This window comes from Mytilus trossulus, chromosome 9, assembly GCF_036588685.1.
Source record: "Mytilus trossulus isolate FHL-02 chromosome 9, PNRI_Mtr1.1.1.hap1, whole genome shotgun sequence".
Lineage (NCBI taxonomy): Eukaryota > Metazoa > Mollusca > Bivalvia > Mytilida > Mytilidae > Mytilus > Mytilus trossulus.
This window is the reverse complement of record NC_086381.1, coordinates 39,515,568-39,540,401: the sequence shown is the minus strand read 5'-3', so window position 1 is coordinate 39,540,401 and position 24,834 is coordinate 39,515,568. Positions and strand designations below refer to the sequence as shown.

At 29.9% G+C, this 24,834-nt stretch overlaps 1 protein-coding gene across 1 annotated transcript in view; it reads left to right on the top strand.

The window, feature by feature from the left end:
* LOC134682898 (uncharacterized) overlaps nucleotides 1-24,834 on the top strand; it is a 105,404-nt gene that overhangs the window by 71,673 nt on the left and 8,897 nt on the right. The window contains exons 30-39 of the mRNA XM_063541805.1: nucleotides 641-704; nucleotides 3,488-3,637; nucleotides 5,413-5,520; nucleotides 7,310-7,381; nucleotides 9,052-9,197; nucleotides 13,760-13,838; nucleotides 15,622-15,804; nucleotides 17,912-17,965; nucleotides 20,550-20,751; nucleotides 24,411-24,489. Of these exons, the coding sequence (XP_063397875.1) occupies nucleotides 641-704; nucleotides 3,488-3,637; nucleotides 5,413-5,520; nucleotides 7,310-7,381; nucleotides 9,052-9,197; nucleotides 13,760-13,838; nucleotides 15,622-15,804; nucleotides 17,912-17,965; nucleotides 20,550-20,751; nucleotides 24,411-24,489 (1,137 nt within the window). The remainder of the gene's footprint in view (nucleotides 1-640; nucleotides 705-3,487; nucleotides 3,638-5,412; nucleotides 5,521-7,309; nucleotides 7,382-9,051; nucleotides 9,198-13,759; nucleotides 13,839-15,621; nucleotides 15,805-17,911; nucleotides 17,966-20,549; nucleotides 20,752-24,410; nucleotides 24,490-24,834) is intronic.

Below are 24,834 nucleotides of genomic sequence, written 5' to 3'. Positions count from 1 at the left end.
GCTAGTATAAAGAAGGAAATTTGTTAAATTTTTGTACATGTACCTGTTTTTCCCTATTTTACTTTCTTCCAGTTAACAATACATACAGTCTGCAGTTACAGTTTTCAAAACATTTATTAGATTCATAAACTATCCTTGATTTGACTAAACTTGGACAGAAGCTTCTTACAATCAAAAGATAGTATCTTTTGTATCGCAGAACCCTTACAAATTTTTTGTATTGCACTTGGACCTTATTGCAAAGCTAGAAGTTAAGTCATTTAAACTCATATTTAAATTGATACTCAGGATTTTTAATTTTTCTATGCAGGTTCCATTCAAACAATCCTCATCTTCTTATTTCATGTTTTGATTCATTTTTGCAAATTTGTTACAATTAAGAAAAAATGTTGAAAAGCAAATTATAGATAAAAGATTTTAAAAACATTTTTTGTTTATTAATTTTTTTCTCTTAGATGTTACATTTCTAATGATTGTTTTTGGATTGCCTTTTCAGATTTGATTCCTGTATAATTTTTTACCATTAGAAAAACAACTTCGATGCCATTCATATTTTTCAATGTCTTAGGCTAGTACGATTATTGTTCTCAAAGGAAACATTATGAATGTCAGTCATTAATTGATAAAACTTCTTTTACAGAATGAGTATTTAGAAGCATTAACAAATGCTTACCTGAGGAATGGCTTCATGAACCAAGGAGAAAGTATGTATATTTTTAGTTATCTCCATTGATATATAAGCATGCCTCAATGCATGATAATAAGCATGATAAACAAGGATAACTCGCATGTGTTTGTAGTCATATATAATATCTCGTAAGAAGTTACTTTCTAAATCATATTATTCATTAAATAAAAAAAAATATCATATTTTAGAATAAAATGTTTGTTCAGCATGTCAAATATCAATTATCAACACACCAAAAGAATGAAGTTTATTAGCAAGTTTTTAAAGGTAAAATTTGCAAACTAATTTGAGATTTGTTGTACATGAAATTTCCTTTGCACTATAATGCAATTTGACCTGTAAAAGGCAATAAGCTGTTGAAAATTTCCCCAATGTTCCTTGTTTCAGCAAAAATGTAAAGTTTAGTTTTAAATATAAAGTATCTTCAAAAACTGACAGCTGTAAGAGTTAAAAGTAAAAGAAATACATTCAACAAACTTTCTTAAAAAGTAATTGCTGATTCAGGCAAACTGTAAATTCAGAAATTATTGCGAGGCTTTTATCATCGCCAAAAATGCGACGAAGTTGTGAACGCAAAAATTTAAACTCGCATTATGAAATATTTTATATGAATTAAACATATATTCAACAAATTTACTTAAAAAGTAATTGATGATTTAGGCATATTCATTTTAGTGAGCTTGATAAGGGCCACATTTTTTCGTCATATATTTGCATCACATATTCACTTTACTTTAGTTAAAGTTTAAAATATATTATAGGCAGTATTTATAAGATTTATCCAAGACGTAGAGGTAAAAATTAAGAACATTGATAAATGAAATTTCTTGGAATAGGTATCAGGAATTATTAGAGCTGTTTCATAAAAATATCTTTGATATTTGAAGGCACATTTTCTTTGATCCCCATTTAACAACAATTTTTCAACAGTCAGAATGTCCAAACAACCCAAAAATAGAACAAAGTATGATAAAGCCATTTATTTATCTCTTGAAATCAAAAAGGTACAAAGTATCATAAAGCTACCAAATAAAATCCTTGTGATCTTTCAAAGAATTGTTCATCTTTAATTTTTTTTGTAATTTCAAGAGCTAAATAATTTCATTTATCATACCTGTCTGGATATATGATTATGCCTTTGAGTGATTTCAATAGAATGTTTTTATGGGACAGCACTTATAGACTTTCTTCTGAGGAATGGTTTTCTCTCTGCATTTAGATAGTTTTTTTTGTCCCTTAGGCTAATTTTCATTCTTGAGGGATATTTTGGATGAAGTTAATTTATATTTGTATTTTCATGTTTTCATATTTTTTTTTTATGCCTATAACAAATTGCTTTGTAGAAAATTTAAAACAATGTGTTCTGAGTGAACTAATAACACTTAAAAATTTAGATTGAAAGAAAATAACTGTTCAAAAATCACAAAAAAACCAACTAATTTGCCTTTCACCTTAAAAAAATGTCAAATATAGTTATTAGAATAAATGATTCTATTAATCATTTGTGGACAGCTGCGAAAATCTTAACACCCTGTGCTTCAGAACTCTTTCCAAAAAAAAGCAAATACCAGCTATCATTTTAGTACATTTGTGTGTATTGGTAAATGTGTAAAAGTCTCGAAATGGGAATAATCAGTAAAAAAAAGGCATATTCAGGAAGACTTGGTTTAATTTAGTGTTTACCATTCAATTGTAAAATATGTATTGAAGGATGTCCACATAGAAAAGAACCCATAAAACAACAACCACAAAATGGTCAAAATACGGGTAAGATATAAACCAAATCAAATATAAATATAAAGCATAACTCCGTGGGAAGGATCTTTCTGAAGAAAAGAGTTCATTTCCAGACTGGATTTTTAAAGATCTGATGTGTTTTATATATATATGTTGAAATTGTATTTATTTGGGTCAAGTGTACACACTATGCAAATTTATCCATACATGCCAAGGGAAAGAACTCTTATTCTTCAGAAAGTACAAATATTATAAAACTTAAACACAGTTTGCACAATGGTTTTCTGGTACATAGCAAATATATTCAGTGTGTTGGTGTTTCCTATAAACATATTAAATTCTTTAACATCTGGTCAAAATTTTGATATAAAAATTAGAACCAAACTTGTTTAAATTCTTAATAAGGATTTTACTAGTTATTCAGACAGGAGAAAGCTTAGTATTAAATGAGTCCATTTCATGATAAAATTCCACACTTTTTGTGTAAAATTTGTATCCATTTGGTAACAGTATTTTGGTTAGTAAATGAGACTTTAGCTTCTTATTTTTGCTGTAATATTGGCTATCAAAAGTTCAACTTTAACATAGTCAAAATGATGTCCAATACCTAGTGAATCAAGTCTGTTTTTTTGCAGTGTATTTTTGGATAGTAAAGTCTTAGTTATAGTATGATAATAACTATTAAATTTGATTGAAAAATATTTTTAAATATCATCTATTACTTTAAAGTCTTCCTGAATGTGCAGATCCTGATTGAAATTTACCTTTTTACGATAGAAATCCTATCATTTCTTTCACTTAAACTGAAATTGTTTTGAATATAAATATGGGGAAAATGGTATCCAGTTATAAGACAACATACTTGAATGATAAAAACAAAGATTGAAAATTGAAAAAAATCTAAACTAAATCAGTAAATATTTTGTTTAATTACTTAAGATAATTGGTAGTGGACACCTACTCAGAGTTAAATAAGTAGTTCCCAGAATGCTTTGTTGTGTCCTCTCACAGCTTTCTTGTAGCACACTCGTGATGCATGTACACTCTATATACTTCCCACAGCGCCAACTCAGCCACACTTCCGCTACTCGGGATCGGGAAAACTTTCAAATGCAATGCCATTCCAATGGGAAGGATTGTGTCCGCATCATGAGCAAAAAGTTGCAGCCAGCATCATGGCTGCCCAGATATCGGACTCAGTCCAAAATGGAGGTAACACTTTGTTTGGCATGTATTTCACTGTTCACTATATCTTGGTAGCTGTTTATACACTGTATTACCGCAAACACACTGTGCTAGTATGCTTTTGTTTAATCCTAATGCCAGTTGCAAAATTAGTCAGTAATTTATTTCATCCCTGATATTTATGCAGTCTTACTTTTACATTTATTTGTGAAATTTTATTATTGAATAAAGCAAAAGCTAGTAAAAATTCTATAATTTAGAAATATTGAAATGTCTGCCAATGAACATAAGTTTCTAGTTATCTTGTTTAGAAATTGTTTTTTTTTAAATTTTTTTCTGGAAAAGAGTTTGTATATCACAGAAATAGATTACTGGCTAATTCATTGATTTTATTATGCATGTTATTAATACAGCTGACGGTAAGTACACAATAATGAACAGAGGTTAAATAAGTGTAGTAATGAAAAAAACCTACAATATTTGTAGCAATATTGTATAGGCTGGTTATACAGAAATGTTAGATAATATTTCATATTCTAACATATTTTATCTGTATTGAGTTTTTTGGGTGTCCAAGTGGTATAAGTACAACTCCCTTCTTAATTGACTAGGATTGCTCTGTTGCAGAAGGTCAGTGGTTCTCCCTCATACTCCAACTCCCTCCCCTGATAACCACTAGCCTCTAGGATATAGCCGAAAGTGCTGAAAATTACATTAAACACCAGTAAATAAACTATCATATTTTTTTTTAAATTAGAAAATGAAATTGGGATGAAAAATAATTGTATGTACAATTATCAGCAAACATATTTGTAACATGAGGCTTAATTGCAAAATATATTTGGGATATTATATTTTAATTATTTAAACTGGTAATTTTGTTTTAACTTTGTTATTATAATTTAACCTAATCCCTTCACATGGATGCCCCCTTTTCCATGTTTTCTTTTTTTCACATCTGCATATCATACATTATTACTAATTTACAGATCATTAATTGTTTCCTCAAGAATTTATTTCCATTTTTAATGGTGAAAGTTTTAAATATGCTATTTCTAGCTATTCATCAACGTCTGAGCCAGCTTTGCAGTTCTGCAGGCATGCCGGGTAATTGTCTTGCTAACCAACAATGCTGGTTTTAAACATGCTTTTACATGTGCTTAAACATTTTATGTTTTATTTTTTGTCTTGGATAGTAAGCTTGACTTTATAGATAAGAAAATAATAATGCATGAGCTGATACTAGTTCATAGTAATATAAATACTTCAGATTAGTTGAAGTTCAATTTTTATGATGTTTTCTGACTTGATTTGTCAAGCTTACATTTTACAAGATGATTTAATTTATGCCTTTATTTGTTTTCTTACATAGAATGATTTAATGGCAGCATCATTATTAATGATCAGTGTTATATTTTTGTCAAAGGGTCAAAATAAATATAGATAAAAATTTAATGAAAATAAAACATGCAAAATTAATTTTTATCAAGTTGTTTGATACCAACTTTATTGAAAGCTGTGTGAAATATCTTTAAAATAAAAGATTATAGCATTTCTGTTAATAAAAGAAAACATTGTTGTCATTTAATCATTACATTATAAATTTTAATTAAATGCTTTAATTGTTATACAGCTTTATATGTCAAATTATTTCATTTTCAAAACTGATCAGAGAGTCTTGGAAGTAAAAAAGGAAAGTTGAAACATTATTGGGTTTAATGGCTCAAATCTGAATAATAAAATATTTGACACTTAGTTGTATATATGTGATGTTTTATGTCTTTGTGATTGTTACTTGTCAGATGCCGATTGGCTACACAACGGTATACGGGGTCAACCCAAGACCATCAAACCCTTCCAACAAAAAAGTCAGGATGAGATAATTGCTAAACTATTAACGATGCCTACAGGTAGCTAAGAAAATTGCATGGTGGGAGTTTGTCTCTACTTCAGTGGTATAGGACTGCACTGAAACTCACAGATTTTGTTTTCAACACCAAGATCAGCACAAAATCATATTATTTTCAGAAATAAAGTGCATAAAAAGATGAAATTGAAAAAATGATTACCTTGAGATTTTTTTACTTTTATGATAAACTTTCATGTTCAAATTTAGTATGATTTCATTAAAAACAAAACCAATATTTTAGTTATTTTATATTTGTATATTTTTCTAATTTGCATTCAAAAACTTTTTAATTTCTTTAAGATTTAAAAGGAGAAAAATTTGCTAATATGGATTTAAACTTTTTTTATTACTATCACAAAATTATTCACAAAACAACAAAAAAGTACTGTAAGTTTCAGGCAGATACTAGTAGAAAGTTATAGGTCCCTTTTGCATGTGATCATCCCATGTATTAACTGAAAAAACAAAATTACAAAGGGAGAGCACTATGTAATTGTCACTTCATCTGTGTGTAGTAATGTCCCCTTAATGTGGTGTAATAAAAATGTGTGAACCAATAACAAAAGTTTGACTAATATTCAAGTTCTAAGTATTAACTCCTTTTTAAAATGACTTACATTACACCTGCAGTATTATGAAATCAAACACCTTTGCATAAGGCAATTTTCATTGAAATCAGCAAGGTTTGAAAGTTAAGAAATAGTTTATCGAAATGCTTGATAAAATGTAAAAGAAAAACTTGATGTTGAAGAAATTTGCATGAAGACAACTCCCTTTCTAGTCCATGGCTAGTTTTCTTCGCCCGTTTCCTATGAAAATTTTCAAAATGAGTTCCAAATAGCATGAATAGATAGAGTTTTATATTTTTTTTCACAATATTATTGTAAGTCATGACATCTGTTCGGAATTTATAAATTCAAAAGCAATAATAATATACTATGATTTGAAGCCAAATAAAGCTAATTACTAACTACTTAGACTCAGTGGACAATATAAGCTGGTGCAATCAATTGGTATCTGGCATTGTCATATGCCGTAAAGTTATATGAACCTTTCTATTTTTTGAATTATGCAACTTTTATGTGAGGAGATACTTTCTCGATTCTATTTTGAACTTGAAAAAAATAAAATAGCTCAATTAAAAATAATGATTTACATGCTGAAGTCAGATATGTGCTGGATGACTGAAGGAACTGTTGCAAGCTTCCTCACTTTTTCTAGTAGTGGTATATTATTGTTGCTTTTTACATGGTTGTGATAGTATGTACCATTATAAGTATGTATTAATGTTTGCACGTTGTATAATTTGCACTGGTTTTCTTATTAGGATTGAATTTGTAATATTTTAGTCTTTAACAACAGTGTGTTTGTTTCTTAGTTCAATATTATTTGATAATTTTTGTAGTGTATTTTTATTTATATAAATGGCTGTTCATGAAGTGTTGAATTAAAGTAATTTAAAATCATGAGTATTTTGTTATAAATGAATAACGTAAAAAAGGGAAAGTTTTGACTTAAATTCTATTAAAAAATTCAAAAGGGAGGTGTGGAAGGGTTTCATGCTTGACAATTTGTTTCATTACTTCATGAACAGAATATTAATATTTTAATTTGGTGTTTTTTTTTTCAATTTTTATTAATTGATTTATATCTAATTTTGGTTTGCAGAGAATGATACTAGACATATATTTATTTATAAATTATATAAGTTTAATTATTTACTTTTTGCTAGAAGTACATAAATTAATATTAAAGTTGCATGTATTGAAGAAACAACGTCATATATTCAGTTGTAGGCAATACGTTTGTACGTGTTTGGAAAGAGAGAATACAGAGATCTAAAAATTTCATTCCACCTCCACGTAAGACGGCCCACATCTATGTATATATATGCACAGTTTGTAATTAGTGCACAAGCTATGATATGTACTATATATTTATGTTAGCTAGACAGATGCACAGATTTTTTTTTAATTATTAAATTTTTGTTTTTATAAATTTCTATTAATTGGTAAATTTGATAAATACAAATATTTATCTGTTAATTTCTTATATGAAAAAAATATAAATAGCACAAAATTGCTACAAAATGTGTTGTCATGATTTGGTCAAAGTGATCTTAGTACTGTAATGTCAATTTTAAAATAAATAGCTCTCAAGGAGAATGCAAATATAATGGTTTAGGTTTATAGTTGAAATGTAGTAAAAATAACAATTGGAAATGAATGACAACAATTTGGTAGTTTTAAACAGATGTCACTATTTTCCAATGTACAATTGAATAAGAAAAGAATTTATGATTATTGAACAGTAGTTGTAACAAGACAACTGGTGAATTGTTTTTCTTTTTGTTTTTGGGAGGGGGGAGTAAAGAAATTGCCATTAAAAATTCACATAGACATTTGAAGATATTTTTATATGGCAAACATTAAAATTGAGCACCAGCATTCATTTCATTTAAGTGCTTTTAAGAGGCAATTTTGCTTAAAATGTGCATCAGTAGGAAAACTAACAACTTTAGTTTACTATTGTTAATAACTTTGTTAGACCTAGTTAATTTCTTGTAATTCAACTGAAATCTTTATCAGAGTTAAGGTAAATGGTTACAAGCATCTTCAGCCTTGATTAAAAGAGACTAAATTACCAGCATATTTCTTTTATTTCTAACTTCAAACGAGCCAAACTAATAAGTCAAGCACATTTATGATGATTTTATCTGGTGGTGGCTTTTTCTGGGACTTGGTATCTGTTGATATATTCTTGTATCTATGATGAGTTTTTTGTTGTAACTAAATTGTTATTGTATATTTTTTCCAAATATATATTTTAAGAATGGTCAGAATAAGGAGAAAACAATTTCATTTGCAAAAGCGTTTCTTCTTTTAAACTCTCATCCTTGTTTTTTTTGGAAGTTCAATCAATAGTATTATTTTCATCAAAATAATGGAAATTTTATTCAAGATATACAATTCTTAAAATTTTGATTTCATGAATATAAAACGATACTGCTATATCCAAAAATATTTATTTTGTAATGTTGCAGTTTTTATTTGCAATTTCAAACAACTTTTAGTCTTCAAGGGTAGCCTTCATCAATCTATAGTATAAAGAGGCATTTATATTTAAGCCTAATAAATATTTACCAGTAAATTTGGACTATTGAATATTACCTGATAAATAAACAAAAATTACATACGAATTCAGGACCAAATTTGTGGATAGAGTTTATTTTCTAACCAATTTTCCATGTACATTTATTTCCCTTTATAAATAGAAATAAAAATAATAATGAAGTAGTTAGTATGAGCTAGCTTAATATTAGTCTCTAGTTTAGTTTTACTTTTAAATGAAATTTTATGTATTGTTTGGTGTCATTCACAACATTGTTGCTCAATAGATTTTATTTACTTAAAATTAATAATCACATGTGTTTCATTATGTTACAGTGTAGTATAATTTCAAATCTGGTGATTGAAATGTCTTAACATTATCGTACTGATTTTAGATAATACATACTTGTTTGTATTTTTAGATGGGAACGTAGAAGAATATGTACGATCACAGATAAATCCACAGGCCAGTATTTCCCCTATCAGTCGGACACCAACACAACGTCACATCTTGGAGGTATCTGCTTCACAACAAAGACAGCAGGAACTACTTCAGCACAGACATTGTGTATGTACAGTTTGTTGGAACAATTAATTCAATATTTATATCTTTTTACTTGTTTGGCTTAATGCGTATTTTGATATAAACATCACTGATGAGTCTTATGTAGACGAAAAGCGTGTCTGGCATACTTAATTATAATCCTGTTACCTTTGATAACTTTTATATCCTTATAATATTTTTATTTTTTAGATAGTTTTAGGTGTTAATACCCTACACCAGAACTCATTGCTTAAAGTCATTTAGTCCATAACCATAATAAAGTGTAATTTACCAATACCCTTATACCAAGCATTAGTGAGGTGTAAAATGTTTGCAAATATGATGCCACTCCATCTTTTATTGAGAATAGAGCATATTTTACTTCTTATTAGACTTAAAAGCAGACCTATAAACTTGGTCAAAAGGCAGCAATTTTGATTTGATAAAGCGCAACATTCTAGAAAAACATGTGTTTCACTATTCAAAATTGCACATGTAAACCTCTCTAAAATGATTTCATAAATGGGGTTGGTGTTGCTTATTTTATGTTGTGTCATGTGTACTATTGTTTGTCTGTTTGTCTCTTCATTTTTAGCCATGGCGTTGTCAGTTTATTTTCTATTTATGAGTTTGACTGTCCCTCTGGTATCTTTCATCCCTCTTTCATAAAGTGTCTTACCCAGGAATACTCACAATAATGTCCATTTTGATATCTGGCTTTGTTTTAAGTATGATTGATGTTGCAATTTTGATTGTGACATCAAGCAGGTGCAACCCATGTTCTATTGGGGCAAAATATGATACAAATACTCCATGGTTAAAAATGTGGAAGTCAATCAAAAATACCAAAATCAAACATTGCCAGTGTGTTAAGTCTAATTTTATAGGTAACTAAACCTCCCACTTGTATGGCAGTTGTTTATTATTCCCTTATAGAAGAACATGGCTTTGTTTTCAAAACAAAGGATGAGCTTAGAATGGGATTTTCATAATGATACATTGCTTAGATTTATCTAATTGATTCAACATTTTATAATTGAAATGATGTTCAAGGAATATCAGCAGGTGATTCTAATGAAAAAGTTGTGAAAAATGAGTTAGAACATCAGGGCTAATATGTTTGCTAGTTTGTAATAGTAGACTAGTTATCTTCCTTGCAAAGGACAGGTTATGAATATTTTGTTTTAATAAAGTCCATTTTATAAACTTTTATGTTTTTCCTGGGTTAGATTTTGATTAAAATGTTCAACAAAGACCATATTTTCTATAGGCTTGTATGCAGACATTGGTTAAACCACCAAATCAAATATCATTATTTTCCACAAAAATTTATACCTCCAAAAAATAGTGTATCTGAGAAGGGTTGGTGTAGCATTTCAACATGTGTCATAACAAATAAAGGCAACAGTAGTTAAACACTGTTTAAAAGTCCTAAATCGATCAAGAGAAATAAACTGGGTTACAAACTAAACCAAGCAAAACACATTAACCATAAGAGGAAATCAACGGAACAACAGAAACACTGAACTGCAACAAAAACATACAACAACATACATAGATAAGACTATTTGATAACAAGACACAGCTCTTTGTTTTGTTTGACTTTTTATATGCTTTTCAACTTCGTACTCGTTTGGCTTTATTTTGATATGAGCGTCCCTGATGAGTCCTATGTAAATGAAATGCGCATCTGGTGCACTCAATTATAATCCTGGTACCTTTGATGACTATTTATAGTCTTTGTGACAATGTTTCACATTTTATGTTAGTTCAATGACAAAAAGAGTTGCAATAATTAAGTTATTTATTATACAAGCGTTATAATACATTCAATTAAATTTTGCTGTAGCATGGTCTCTGTTCTCGGCATGCTAGGAAAATTGCATATGCTGAGAGGTTTGAGGTAAGGGGTGACAACTCAAAGCATCTTGCTTATGCATGCATTTTAAACTGAATAAGAAAGGTTTCTCTGAATTTAATCTGCATGGATTTCAATTAATAGGAATTTGATTTAAAAAGCTTTTAAAATCAAATATTTTTAAAAATAAGAAACATGGCATTAAAGTTTCCCGTCTTTTTTAACATATTACATCTTTAACCTGCTTTTCATTGTCTTGAAGATTTTTTTTTTCACTTTTAAGACAATAATTTGGTAAAGCTATGTAACAATTAAATAATTGAATAATTATCTTTTTTATGATATGTAAAGCATCCGTAAAGCTTTTGTTACATGTTCAATAAGCTTGCTTAACATGATTATTAACCTCATTTCAGTTAGCTACTCTGATCTTTATTACGTTTTTTTGCTGCTGTTCTTCACCAAAAATTCTGAAAAAACAACCATACTTTAAAAATTAGTACTTATATAAAGTAATTGTTTCGTTTAAAACTGTATATGTTACCAACTATAAATGCATTCCTGAATAACAACCCATCAATTTGAGCGGGTACCAATACTTTATGATACTATTAATCAAATACAACAACCAATTATTGATTTGTTTCAGTAGAAGCATTTAAGGTTGTTCCATTTAAGTGTATATAAGAAGTCTTACAAAATTCTTTGACCATCCATTTTTATACGACCGCAAATTTTGAAAAAAATTTCGTTGTATATTGCTATCACGTTGTCGTTGTCGTCGTCGTCGTCGTCGTCGTCCGAATACTTTTAGTTTTCGCACTCTAACTTTAGTAAAAGTGAAAAGCAATCTATGAAATTTTAACACAAGGTTTAGGACCATAAAAGGAAGGTTGGTATTGATTTTGGGAGTTTTGGTCCCAACATTTTAGGAATTAGGGGTCAAAAAGGGCTCAAATAAGCATTTTCTTGGTTTTCGCACTATAACTTTAGTTTAAGTTACTGTAAATTCAGAAATTATTGGGTGCATTTATTATTGCGATTTTGTCATTTTACACTTGAATGCGATTTTAATTTTTACGATTTTGAGAAAAGTCATGCTTAATTCAGTTAAAATATTACAAAATGCGAGTTTTAATTATTGCGTTTACAACTCAGTCGCATTATTCGCAATAATAAAAACCTCGCAATAATTTCTGAATTTACAGTAATAGAAATCTATGAAATTTTGACACAAGGTTTATGACCACAAAAGAAAGGTTGGGATTGATTTTGGGAGTTTTGGTTTTAACAGTTTAGGAATAAGGGGCCAAAAAAGGGGCCCAAATAAGCATTATTCTTGGTTTTCGCACAATAACTTTAGTTTAAGTAAATAGAAATCAATGAAATTTAAACACAATGTTTATGACCACAAAAGGAAGATTGGTATTGATTTTGGGAGTTAAGGTCCCAACAGTTTAGGAATTAGGGGCCTAAAAGGGACCCAAATAAGCATTTTTCTTGGTTTTCGCACCATAACGTTAGTATAAGTAAATAGAAGTCTATGAAATTTAAACACAAGGTTTATGACCATGAAAGGAAGGTTGGTATTGATTTTGGGAGTTTTAGTCCCAACAGTTTAGGAAAAAGGGGCCCAAAGGGTCCAAAATTAAACTTTGTTTGATTTCATCAAAATTAAATAATTGGGGTTCTTTGATATGCCTAATCTAACTGTGTATGTAGATTCTTAACTTTTGGTCATGTTTTCAAATTGGTCTACATTAAGGTCCAAAGGGTCCAAAATTAAACCAAGTTGGTCCAAATCAGGATCTAAAATTATTATATTAAGTATTGTGCAATAGCAAGTCTTTTCAATTGCACAGTATTGTGCAATGGCAAGAAATATCTAATTTCACAATATTGTGAAATAGCAAATTTTTTTTTAATTAGAGTTATCTTTCTTTGTCTAGAATAGTAAGCAAGAAATATCTTATTGCAAGCATTTTTTTTAATTGGAGTTATCTTTCTTTGTCCAGAATCAACTTAAATCTTTGTTATATACAATATACAATGTAAATTCACTTTTTACTACCAACTGATAAATTTAAATAATCTTTACCATTCAGTGATAACAAGCAGTTTTTTTTACATCTTAATATTTTATGATGTATTTAAATGAGTAGTTATTGTTGCAAACTCCATTAGAATATTTTAATTGAGATTAGTTTTGGAATAAGGGAAAGGGGGATGTGATTAAAAAATTGGGCTCAATTTTTCTCATTTGAAATTTCATAAATAAAAAGAAAATTTCTTCAAACGATTTTTTGAGAGGATTAATATTCAACAGCATAGTGAATTGCTCTAAGAGAAAACAAAAAATTTAAGTTCATTAGAACACATTCATTCTGTGTCAGAAACCTATGCTGTGTCAACTATTTAATCACAATCCAAATTTAGAGCTGAATACAGCTTGAATGTTGTGTCCATACTTGCCCCAACCGTTCAGGGTTCAACCTCTGCGGTTGTATAAAGCTACGCCCTGCGGAGCATCTGGTTATTATATATTATGTTTCCGGTTTTATTCATCCACTCTTTTTTGCCTGCTATATAAAAAGAATTTCTTGTGCTTTCTTTGATCAGTTTTGTGTGAGTTGATACTTAACTTGAATGGAACTTTCCTTTACTGCTATTTTTATTATAATATGAAAAGTTGATGAATATTTAACAATGTTATTTTATCTACTTACAGGAAAACAAATCAGGTAATGCCATACGTCAACACCCCTGTCCCTTTGATGAATGCACTAACAGATTAACACCTGATGATGGTAAGGGCACGCTCGCCAGAAAACATCAGGGTCAAAACGCTAGTGCATTGATATCGTTTTATTGTAGAAAATCTCCTCTCTCTTTTTTCAGTAGAAAAAATGTAATGTAAAAAAGTATTTACTAATGCATGAAGTTGTACTATTTAGAGCTTTTTATATTCATATATTTGTAGTTCTCTTATTATATTAGATCTGTCATTTAAAGAGCATATTCAGAAATTTGAAATTGATTTGGCTATGCATCTGGGCAGACAAATGAAAAAAAAATATATAGCAGCAAAATGTTAGTCTTAACAATCAATAATGATATATTGGTTGAAAAATCTTTATATTTTAATTTTGTTTTAAGGGTTAAAATGCTTATGTGTTCCTCAAGAAAAATCATAGGAACTGCATTCATAATCCACGAAATTTAAGAATTATGCTGTTTCTATCTAAATTGACAGTATATATGAAGAAAGAGCTAGAACACTTGAATTTTTTTTCTTAAAAAAAAAGAAGAAATGAAATGAGAGGAGATTTCAGTTAGGTGATAGAATTGCATGATCAGAAAAAAATATAACTTTACTGTCATGACTGTATGCTCTGAAGATGTGTGTGATATATATATATATAGTGTGTAGTATATATTGAGTTTGGTATATAGGTATAAATGAGTTTGTCATTGTTTAGACTTATTTTCATGTTTGATTTTCTTAAAAGTAAAAAAAGATTTGAAAGAATAATGAAAATAAGTACTGAACCTGGAGTTTGTGGATGTGTAAATATATGGTTTTACTGAAAATATATCAATGTTACTTCCAAAAATATCTATGTAAATCCTTTCAACTAGGGTCCTGTATTTTAAACTGTGCAGTCATTAAAATAGTTTCTTGTATATTTAAAACTTTATGACATGCCCAACTTGCAGACCATTAGTTGAAGAAGAAAAAATCTTTAAAAATTTTTGTCACATTTTATTACTTTGATATATTTTTTGTGGTATGTAGAATAGTACCAGCGATTATATAGAAATTGAAGCATGAACTATTAGGTGTTGTAGCATTAGAAAAATATGGATTGTTTTGGTGTGGTTTAACCAGCATGAAATATATTCTCTCTTCTGTGTCATTAAAACACATGTATGACAAAGATGTGAACTAATGGATAAATGATCAGTCAAAAAACATATCTTAATTTGGTTTATTTTTGTCTCATTTTATGTGATCTACTTAAGAAATTAAAATAGAAACACCTTAAAGTATCTCAAATGCTTTATCATTCTAGATCAGAAACAGAAAATAATTGTTGATAAATAGGATTAATTTCAAAATTGCTCTCTATAAAAAATAAAAAGTAAAATCACAAAAATACTGAAGTCGGAGAAAAATCAATTAGGAAACATTGTAGATTTAACATTCCATTAGATGTGTTTTTACAAAAGCTTTTTCAATATGAATAAATTAACTTTTTGTTTGCTTTAAATACAATATTATCTGCATTTATTATTACTTCTACTTATTTTTGTAGCAAACATATCTTCACTAATATAGACATTTATATTATCACAGCTATACTAACAGACAGTCATGTTTGGTCATAATATTGTTTTGATTATAATATTGGGTTGAAGCAAATTGAAATATACCATTTTGAATAAAAATTTAACTGAAAGTTTTATTTGTTTTGTACAATACTCAAAGCATGGCCAAATTTACTCAAAGCATGACCAAAGATGACTAACATTTGATTGCATCTTTTTAATTTTCATAAGTAAGCATGGTCCATTATGAATACTTTTCAGCCAAGACAGGCAGACATCGAACTAGTGTTCCCTCAGCTACATTTGTTAATTATGACACACCACCTTCAAATACCAATATGATAGAGAAGGCAAGAACTGACTCAAAAATAGAACTATTGTCACATTGTGAGAACACAGAACCACAGACAAATGACATCCAGCCAGAAGAAAATGGTGTTAACGGTAAACATATTGGCTTTTTACAAACTCTGTTGAAGCAATTTTAAAATAATTGAACCAGAGCCATTTAAAAAAATGTATAGCAGAGTCAGGCATTTTGTCTAGTTATAATCATCCAGATTTCCAATGAGATGTTAAATTATCTGTAAGAGACTAGGAAATCGTTTTTTTTGCTATGAGTATTTGCCCAAAATGGTGGCGCTAATGAAATACTTATTTTGAAATATAATGTTATTGACATTTTAGGTTTGTCATGTTTTAAAAGGGTGCTTTCAATTGTTTTGCATTGAATCCTGCTTTATTTGAGTAACTTCTTTAGTAGTTACACAGCTACTTTTGTATAGGTACTATTTCTGTACTAAAAAATGCAGTACTGGAAATTTACTTTTAATATATAGTTCTATTTCTTTACTTTAAAACTACTGTAATAATTAGGTACTTGTATTTTACAGTACTTGATTTGTACTAAATATTTTGGTACAGAAATAATACAATATTCCATGTTTGAAAATCGAAACTTTATTAGATTTGAAATAGAAAAACTTTCAAAATGCTGAAAATGTAAAAGTAGTAACCAAAAATCTGTAGTACCTAAATTTCAAGTTCAATTAAAGCACTGTAAAATGCAGGTACCTAAATATTACAATAATTTTAGAGAAACAAGTACTGAATATTAAAAGTAAATTTCCTGTACTACAAATTATTAGTACAGACATAGTACCTATGCAAAAGTAGCTGTGTATTAGCTATTTTTCAATCTGATGTCTTGTTATAAGATTGACTGTGTTGTTTTCTTTTGGTTGAAATTTTGGTGTAGTTGCAGATGATGGTTGTGCATAAGTAGTGAATTCAAACTTATTACTTGATTTATTTCTTACCTTTTTCTGTTTTTTTCCCCTGTTTAATGTACACATGTATCATCCTTTTAGCTCCCCTGGCCCGTCGTCGTCGTTTACTTTTTACATTTTGGACTTCTTCTAGAGAACCACTGAATAGAATAAAACCAAACATGGCATGAATGTTCCTTATGAGGTGTTGACCAAGTGTTGTTACTTTGTAGCCAATCCATCATCCATGATGGCCGCCAGCGGAGGACTTAGTTTAACATATGACCCTATGGGAAATGCATACAAATGACTTCTTTTAGAGAACCACTGAATGGAATGAAACCAAACATGGCATGAATGTTCCTTATGAGGTGCTGACCAATGGTTGTTAATTTGTAGCCGATCCATCATCCAAGATGGCCACCAGTGGGGGTTCTTTTGAATGAAATCAAACAAAGCCTGTATGTTCCTTTTCTTATGAGATTGTGTTGTTACTTTTAGCCAAATTTTATATTATTTTATATGATTTTAAAAACCCAAGTAGAATCAGGTGAGCGATACAGGCTCTTGGGAGCCTCTAGTTTAAACTTGCCACCATCATATAGCCATGAAAAGAGCTGAAAGTAGTGAGAATCTTTTAATAAAAAAAAGATATATCCTTTCTTTCTTTTCAATTCATGCAAGATATAGCTGTAATGTAAAAAAAAGTATTTCTTATAAGATTCAGAAATGAGAGGAAATGGGAAGCTAACTAATCTTTGCTGGTGTTTATTTCAAGTACAAATTGATGATAAAATTTTCAGCAGTATGCTTTGATATGTCATATGATGAGGACTCTAAAATTAAATAGGAATTTGATTATTTCATAATTTGAATCAAATTTCCAAGAGATGAAGTCTCGATGATATATACCCACATCTCTTGTTACTCATATGATTCATAATACAAACATGAAAGACTCATCCTGATCATGCAAATATCATGGCTACCACATAAAAAAAATTAAAATAGCAAATAAAGTTAGGGTAGATTATCTAAATTCCATTGTTTGTACTGGAGACTTCCTCTGAAAACTGAAGGGTTGGCAGTAATGATAAAATACATGTCGGGGATAAGGCAACACAGGTGCCCTTTGAGCCTTTTAGTGAATCTTTTTGATAAATTCACAAACTGAACTTAGCAGTACTATTATACTATATACAGCTTTCTTGTTCCTGGTATAAGGAATAAGGTTCGTATCAAACAGTTTTATTTGTTCTGATGAGCAATTTGTTTTATTATAGATGAAGCCAAAGATGAAAGTAAGGAGAAACCAACTGGTAGGAAAAGTAGAATGGGTGTGTACATTTGTAAAAGATATATTCATATCTCTATCTAGCTTTATTTCTTATTATTACCTACTGCCAGACATTACTTAGTAAGCTAATCAGGTTTTAATTATTATCATGCGCCTGCAACTGAGAGTTGGGAGTGCAAATTGTTTTACCCCTGTCGGTCCCTCCCATTATGGGTATATAATAATTCCAGAGTGGAATGTGAGGACATCATTTTGTTTAATTTTCATATTTTTGATGTTACAACAAGAGAAAGGAATGTTAAAATAGGAGAAAAAGATGAGAAGACATAATTAATATATAATTAATCATATATGATTAATTCCTATTATTTTGCTAAGATCTGGAGATATTTCATTATTTAAGATTGTACAAAACATTTTGTTTTTGTTAAACTGATATACTCTTATAGGTCTAGTAAGATGGTATTAACTGAGTGAGAGGAATAGGAAACTTGTTTAGAAAAATGTCCTTTTAAATCTATAATAACTATACCATTCTAGATATCGTTCTCAGTTGCATATGCTTTGGACAACCCTTAAACGGGAAATATATTTGATTGAGCCTTAGTATAGAAAATATAAAATTGCAGAAAATAATACACCAGTAAAGATTAAAATAATGGAAGGCATTCAAGGATGTGATGTTTAAGAAGAATTTTTACACAGCAAATGATAATTGTTTTTAATACATTTCATGGGTGTTCCAAAAAACCAGTCCATGCTAAATTTTCTTCCTCTTTAGTGCAACGTCTTATGAAATCTGCTGTGTCTAAGATTCTGTTTTTTAATTTCTGTCACCTTTATAGTAAGTCATCTTCATTTTCAAAATTAAAGCATGTCCTATACTAGCTTTAAAGATGAATGAGGTAAATCAAAATCCCAAATAATCATGGAAACCTTAAAAAAATTATTTCTAACATTAAAATTTTTAATTCAACTTTAGATCAAAAGAGTTTCATCATTATATTTTGAATTTTGTAGAATTAACCCTTCCACAAATGGATGTTATCAGAAAGAAATCTTTCCAGCTGTTTCCAAATATTTTTGGTAATCCATTCAAAATTATTACTGAACACACAAGCTGTTTGAAGAACACCTATTCATTCCTAACAAAGTTCATCTGCCATTCATCATCATTTTTATCATAAAAGTCCATTGAATTTATTCATTTGCTGAATATTGTGGTTTTAAACTACTTTGGTTGTTATATTTTTTAATTAATGCAACATATTATAACTTTGGGGAACAGACATATATATCAAGTTTTGTTTTAGCACTGTGTATAATTAATGCAAATTCATGTTTGTCCAGGCAAATCCAGGCTTCTCCATGAATTACAAATGTGTAGTCCACAAATAATCAAAATCATTGTAGAGCTGATGCTGTTGATGAAAACTATTTAAAAATCTATGATATATGATTTGATGAATATTTTTAGTAATTACACTGATAGAATATAAACCAATTCCTGGATTTGCAAGATTTTTGTGTGATTATCAGCACAAATAAACTTTCAGTCTTGTATTCTGTTGGCTTCTCTTTTGGTTTCAAATATGGAATACAAAAATCAACAAAAAAACACTTTTTTCTTTCTTATTCCTAAAGGTTTACTGAACAGCTGTGTGACCAAATACATTTTTTCACGGTTACTGAACATAAAATATACAGTAAAACAATAATGTATACCTAATTTTGTGCAGATCCAGAATTGTTTTGTCCAGATGTTTTGCCGTGGTTTTATACTTATCCTCTTTAACAGTGTCAAATGACTCATGACTCTTTTATTTACATAAAAAAAAACATAAACTTTAAAAGATGTATTTAAAAGTTTTGGGGAGGTACCCTAAATCTTGTTCAATTTGACTGCTGCTACTAACTTAATTGTGAAAAGTATTTTCTCATATATACAAGTCCCACAAGGGTCATGGGAATGCCAAACATTTAGTTATCTAGTATTTTAATAATTATACAAATTCAATGTAGAGTATTACACATGTAGAAAGGCAACTTTGAAGCCTACTTTTGTTGCTCAAGATAACTGATTGTTTATGTGCACCTTTGAGTTTATAGCTATGGGAAAGTATTTACTTCATTAATTCTTTATATCCAGTGTAAGTAATGAACATCCAGGGAATGTATATATTCTAGGCTATTTACTGACTGTTGGATGGTACACATATGGTATGACACAACCTAGAGTGTTCACAATTAGTCTTTCTAGCAATGATGTACTCTGATATGATGTTATCCCAAAATGATTTTATTTACCTTGAGCAGAGATACTCTGGAAAATTTACTACATGTTGAGATACTTATTGGAGTTTAATGGAGATATTGCAACCACTGCCTTGTAATTGAGGTTTCTGTCTTACCATTATTGGTCAGTCAGAAATATAATAATATTACAATTTGTTTATTTTCTATTTTACTTAACTTGTTAACTTGATCATTGTATTTAATACATATGTAATGATATAAATCAATTCTTTTTGTAATTGTTTCACCTTAAAATTCAAACAAATTGAATGACACGTTTCTAGGCATTTTGACATTTTAAATAAATAATGTATTTGTACAAATTGTAGGCATGAGAGAAAGAGAAGAAACCCATCCATTAAGTGTCAGTCATCCTGACTACCTTATTAACCCTCACAATAGGACAGGGAAGACTAGGGTACAGTCAGCTAAAGGGGAGAAAGATGTAGATAATGCTGTAGAAAGTATCAGAGAACTCCGACAGTCATTGGTATCCAATGCTACACAACAGAATCTTAGTCCTACCACTGGGTATGATAAGGTTACTTTAAGAATTATTAACTGTTAATAAATTTAAAGGATGTACTGTATGGATGAAGCTTTTACTTCATTGATTTTATAAACGTGGCTCACCAGTTAGAATTTGTGGAATTCTTTATTTGAATTTGATATAGTAAAGGAAGATGATTTATTTTTCAATTTACAATAGCCCGCTTGGATCCTTTATTTTATTTTTCAGCATCCAATGATTTTATACTAATTAATTTATAAATTATTTTGATTCATACTTAAGACACCTTTATAGGTTCAGGTACTAAGCTAATGGCTTGGTAAACTATATAAGTTATGGATTATTCATATGTTAATTTTTTATAGGGCAATCTTCTTTAGTGTATTTTACTTTTTATACATTTAAAAACAATTTCCACCTTGTTGAATAATGATTTAGAAGCTTGCTTCAACTTTTGAAAACAGACATTCATATTAAATTTATTATGATTAAAATGTTGATCAAATTCAATATGTCATTTTTAGCTCACCTGGCCCGAAGGGCCAAGTGAGCTTTTCTCATCACTTTGCGTCTGTCGTCGTCCGGCGTCGTCCTGCGTTAACTTTTACAAAAATCTTCTCCTCTGAAACTACCAGGCCAAATTAAACCAAACTTGGCCACAATTGGGGTATCTAGTTTAAAAATTGTGTCCGGTGACCCGGTCAACCAACCAAGATGGCCGCCATGGCTAAAAATAGAACATAGGGGTAAAATGCAGTTTTTGGCTTATAACTCAAAAACCAAAGCATTTAGAGCAATTCTGACATGGTGTAAAATTGTTTATCAGGTCAAGATCTATCTGCCCTGAAAATTTCAGATGAATCGAACAACCTGTTGTTGGGTTGCTACCCCTAAATTGGTAATTTTAAGGAAATTTTGCTGTTTTTGGTTATTATCTTGAAAAATATTATAGATAGAGATAAACTGTAAACAGCAATAATGTTCAGCAAAATAAGATTTACAAATAAGTCAACATTACCGAAATGGTCAAATGACCCCTTTAGGAGTTATTGCCCTTTATAGTCAATTTTTAACCATTTTTAGCTCACCTGACCTGAAAGGTCAAGTGAGCTTTTCTCATCACTTGGCGTCCGTCGTCCGTCGTCTGTCGTCCGTCGTCCGTCGTCCGTAAACTTTTACAAAAATCTTCTCCTCTGAAACTACTGGGCCAAATTTAACCAAACTTGATCACAATCATCCTTGGGGTATCTTGTTTAAAAAATGTGTCCGGTGACCTGGTCATCCAACCAAGATGGCCGCCATGGCTAAAAATAGAACAAAGGGGTAAAATACAGTTTTTGGCTTAGAACTCAAAAACCAAAACATTTAGAGCAATCTGACAAGGGATAAAATTGTTGTTCAGGTCAAGATCTATCTGCCCTGAAATTTTCAGATGAATCTGACAACTCGTTGTTGGGTTGCTGCCCCTGAATTGGTTATTTTAAGGAAATTTTGCAGTTTTTGGTTATTATCTTGAATACTATTATAGATAGAGATAAACTGTAAAAGCAATAATGTTCAGCAAAGAAAGACCTACAAATAAGTCAAAAGACCAAAATTGTCAGTCAACCCCTTAAGGAGTTATTGCCCTTTATAGTCAATTTTTAACCACTTTTCGTCATTTTTTGTAACTTGTACAAAAATCTTCTCCTCTGAAACTAATGGGCCAAATTTAACCAAACTTGGTCACAATCATCCTTGGGGTATCTAGTTTTAAAAATGTGTCCGATAACCCTGCCTTTCAAACAAAATGGCCGACATGGCTAAAATTAGAACATAGTGGTAAAATGCAGTTTTTGATTTATATCTTTGAAACTAAGACATTTAGGGTAAATCTTTCAAGATGTAAATGTCCATCAGAATAAGATCTATTCCCTCACAAATTTTCAGATGAATCTGACAACTTGTTGTTGGGTTGCTGCCCTAAAATTGGTAATTTTAAGGAAATTTTGCAGTTTTTGGTTATTATCTTGAATACTATTATAGATAGAGATAAACTGTAAACAGCAATAATGTTCAGCAAAATAAGATTTACAAATAAGTCAGCGTGATCAAAATTGTTAGAGGACCCCATAAGGAGGTATTGCCCTTTTTAGTCAATATTGAACAACTTTTCGTCATTTTTGTAACTTGTACAAAAATTTCTTTTCTAAAACTATGGGCCATTTTTAACCAAACTTGGCCACAATCATAACTAGGGTATCTATAAAAAAAAGTGTCTTAAGACCCAACCTACCAACCAAGATGACTGACATCAGTAAATACAGTAACAGGTGAGCGACACAGGCTCTTGAGAGCCTCTACTTTGTAAATCTTAATTATCTTTTACAAAAATCTTCTCCTCTGAAACTACTGCGCCATATTAAACCAAACTTGGCCACAATCATCATTGGGGTATGTAGTTTAAAAATTGTGTCCGGTGACCCGGTCAACCTACCAAGATGGCCGCCATGGCTAAAAATAGAACATAGGGGTAAAATGCATTTTTTGGCTTATAACTCAAAAACCAAAGCATTTAGAGCAATTCTGACATGGGGTAAAATTGTTTATCAGGTCAAGATCTATCTGCCCTGAAAATTTCAGATGAATCGAACAACCTGTTGTTGGGTTGCTACCCCTAAATTGGTAATTTTAAAGAAATTTTGCTGTTTTTGGTTATTATCTTGAAAAATATTGTAGATAGAGATAAACTGTAAACAGCAATAATGTTCAGCAAAATAAGATTTACAAATAAGTCAACATTACCGAAATGGTCAAATGAACCCTTTAGGAGTTATTGCCCTTTATAGTCAATTTTTAACCATTTTTCGTAAATCTTAGTTATCTTTTACAAAAATCTTCTCCTCTGAAACTACTGCGCCATATTAAACCAAACTTGGCCACAATCATCATTGGGGTATCTTGTTTAAAAATTGTGTCTGTTGACCTGATCAACCTACCAAGATGGCTGCCATGGCTAAAAATAGAACATGGGATAAAATGCAGTTTTTGGCTTATAACTCAAAAACAAAAGCATTAAGAGGAAAACTGGCATGGGTTAAATTGTTTATCAGGTCAAGATCTATCTGCCCTGAAAATTTCAGACTAATCGATAGTCAATTTTTAACAATTTTCATAAAATTTGTAAATTTTTACTAACACTTTTAACTGAAACTACTGGGCCAATCATTATAGATGGGGATATATGTACGCAGCAAGAATGTTCAGTAAAGTTAGATCTACAAACATATCACCATCACCAAAACACAATTTTGTCACGAATCCATCTGTGTCCTTTGTTGAATATTCACATATACAAATGTACCAAGGTGAGCGACACAGGCTCTTTACAGCCTCTAGTTTTTTAGTTGTAAATGATATCATGTAGTTTAATTCCTATCTGTAAGCTATTTTCATTAAAATCTAACTAGAAATGTTACCCACAAATACAATGAATAATTCTGCATAACTTTAAACAGTTTACTGTTATAGTATTTTAGCTAAGAAGTGGAATAATACTGATACTAGACTTCCGGTATACATTTTTTTGTTGGATCATGAGCAAATTGTAATTCTTTGGAAAATCATGTTTAGATAGAAAAACAACGAAAAATTATGTTGGAAAAAAAGATCAAATAATGTAAAAAAGATTGTGTTTCAGAGGGTATATTAAGAGATTGATGCAAGAAACAGATAGGGACATCAGAGAACTTACAGATGAAATTAAACATGACATAGAGGTATGAATTTGTTTAATTTAACTATGCCATCAATTTTTTTTGCATGATAATTATTGGAATAATCTTAATGACATTTTCATTCAGGACAAGCAGTTTTGGAAACTCATCAAAGATACCAGACCTATGTTTTGTTGTGATAGACAAATGTTTGTCTGTATAAGATTCAATGGTTGGAAAGCAAAAAAACTTGTTTCAAAGTTATAAAGCCTCAAAAATCAAAAATTCTGAAAGTGGAGCCAAATCTTGTTGGTTTGGTTTATGACTCAAAATTTTATCAACAGAAAATTTATAGAAAAGGATTATAAACCACTTTGGATAATCAAATAAATGCCATGTAGTTAAAGT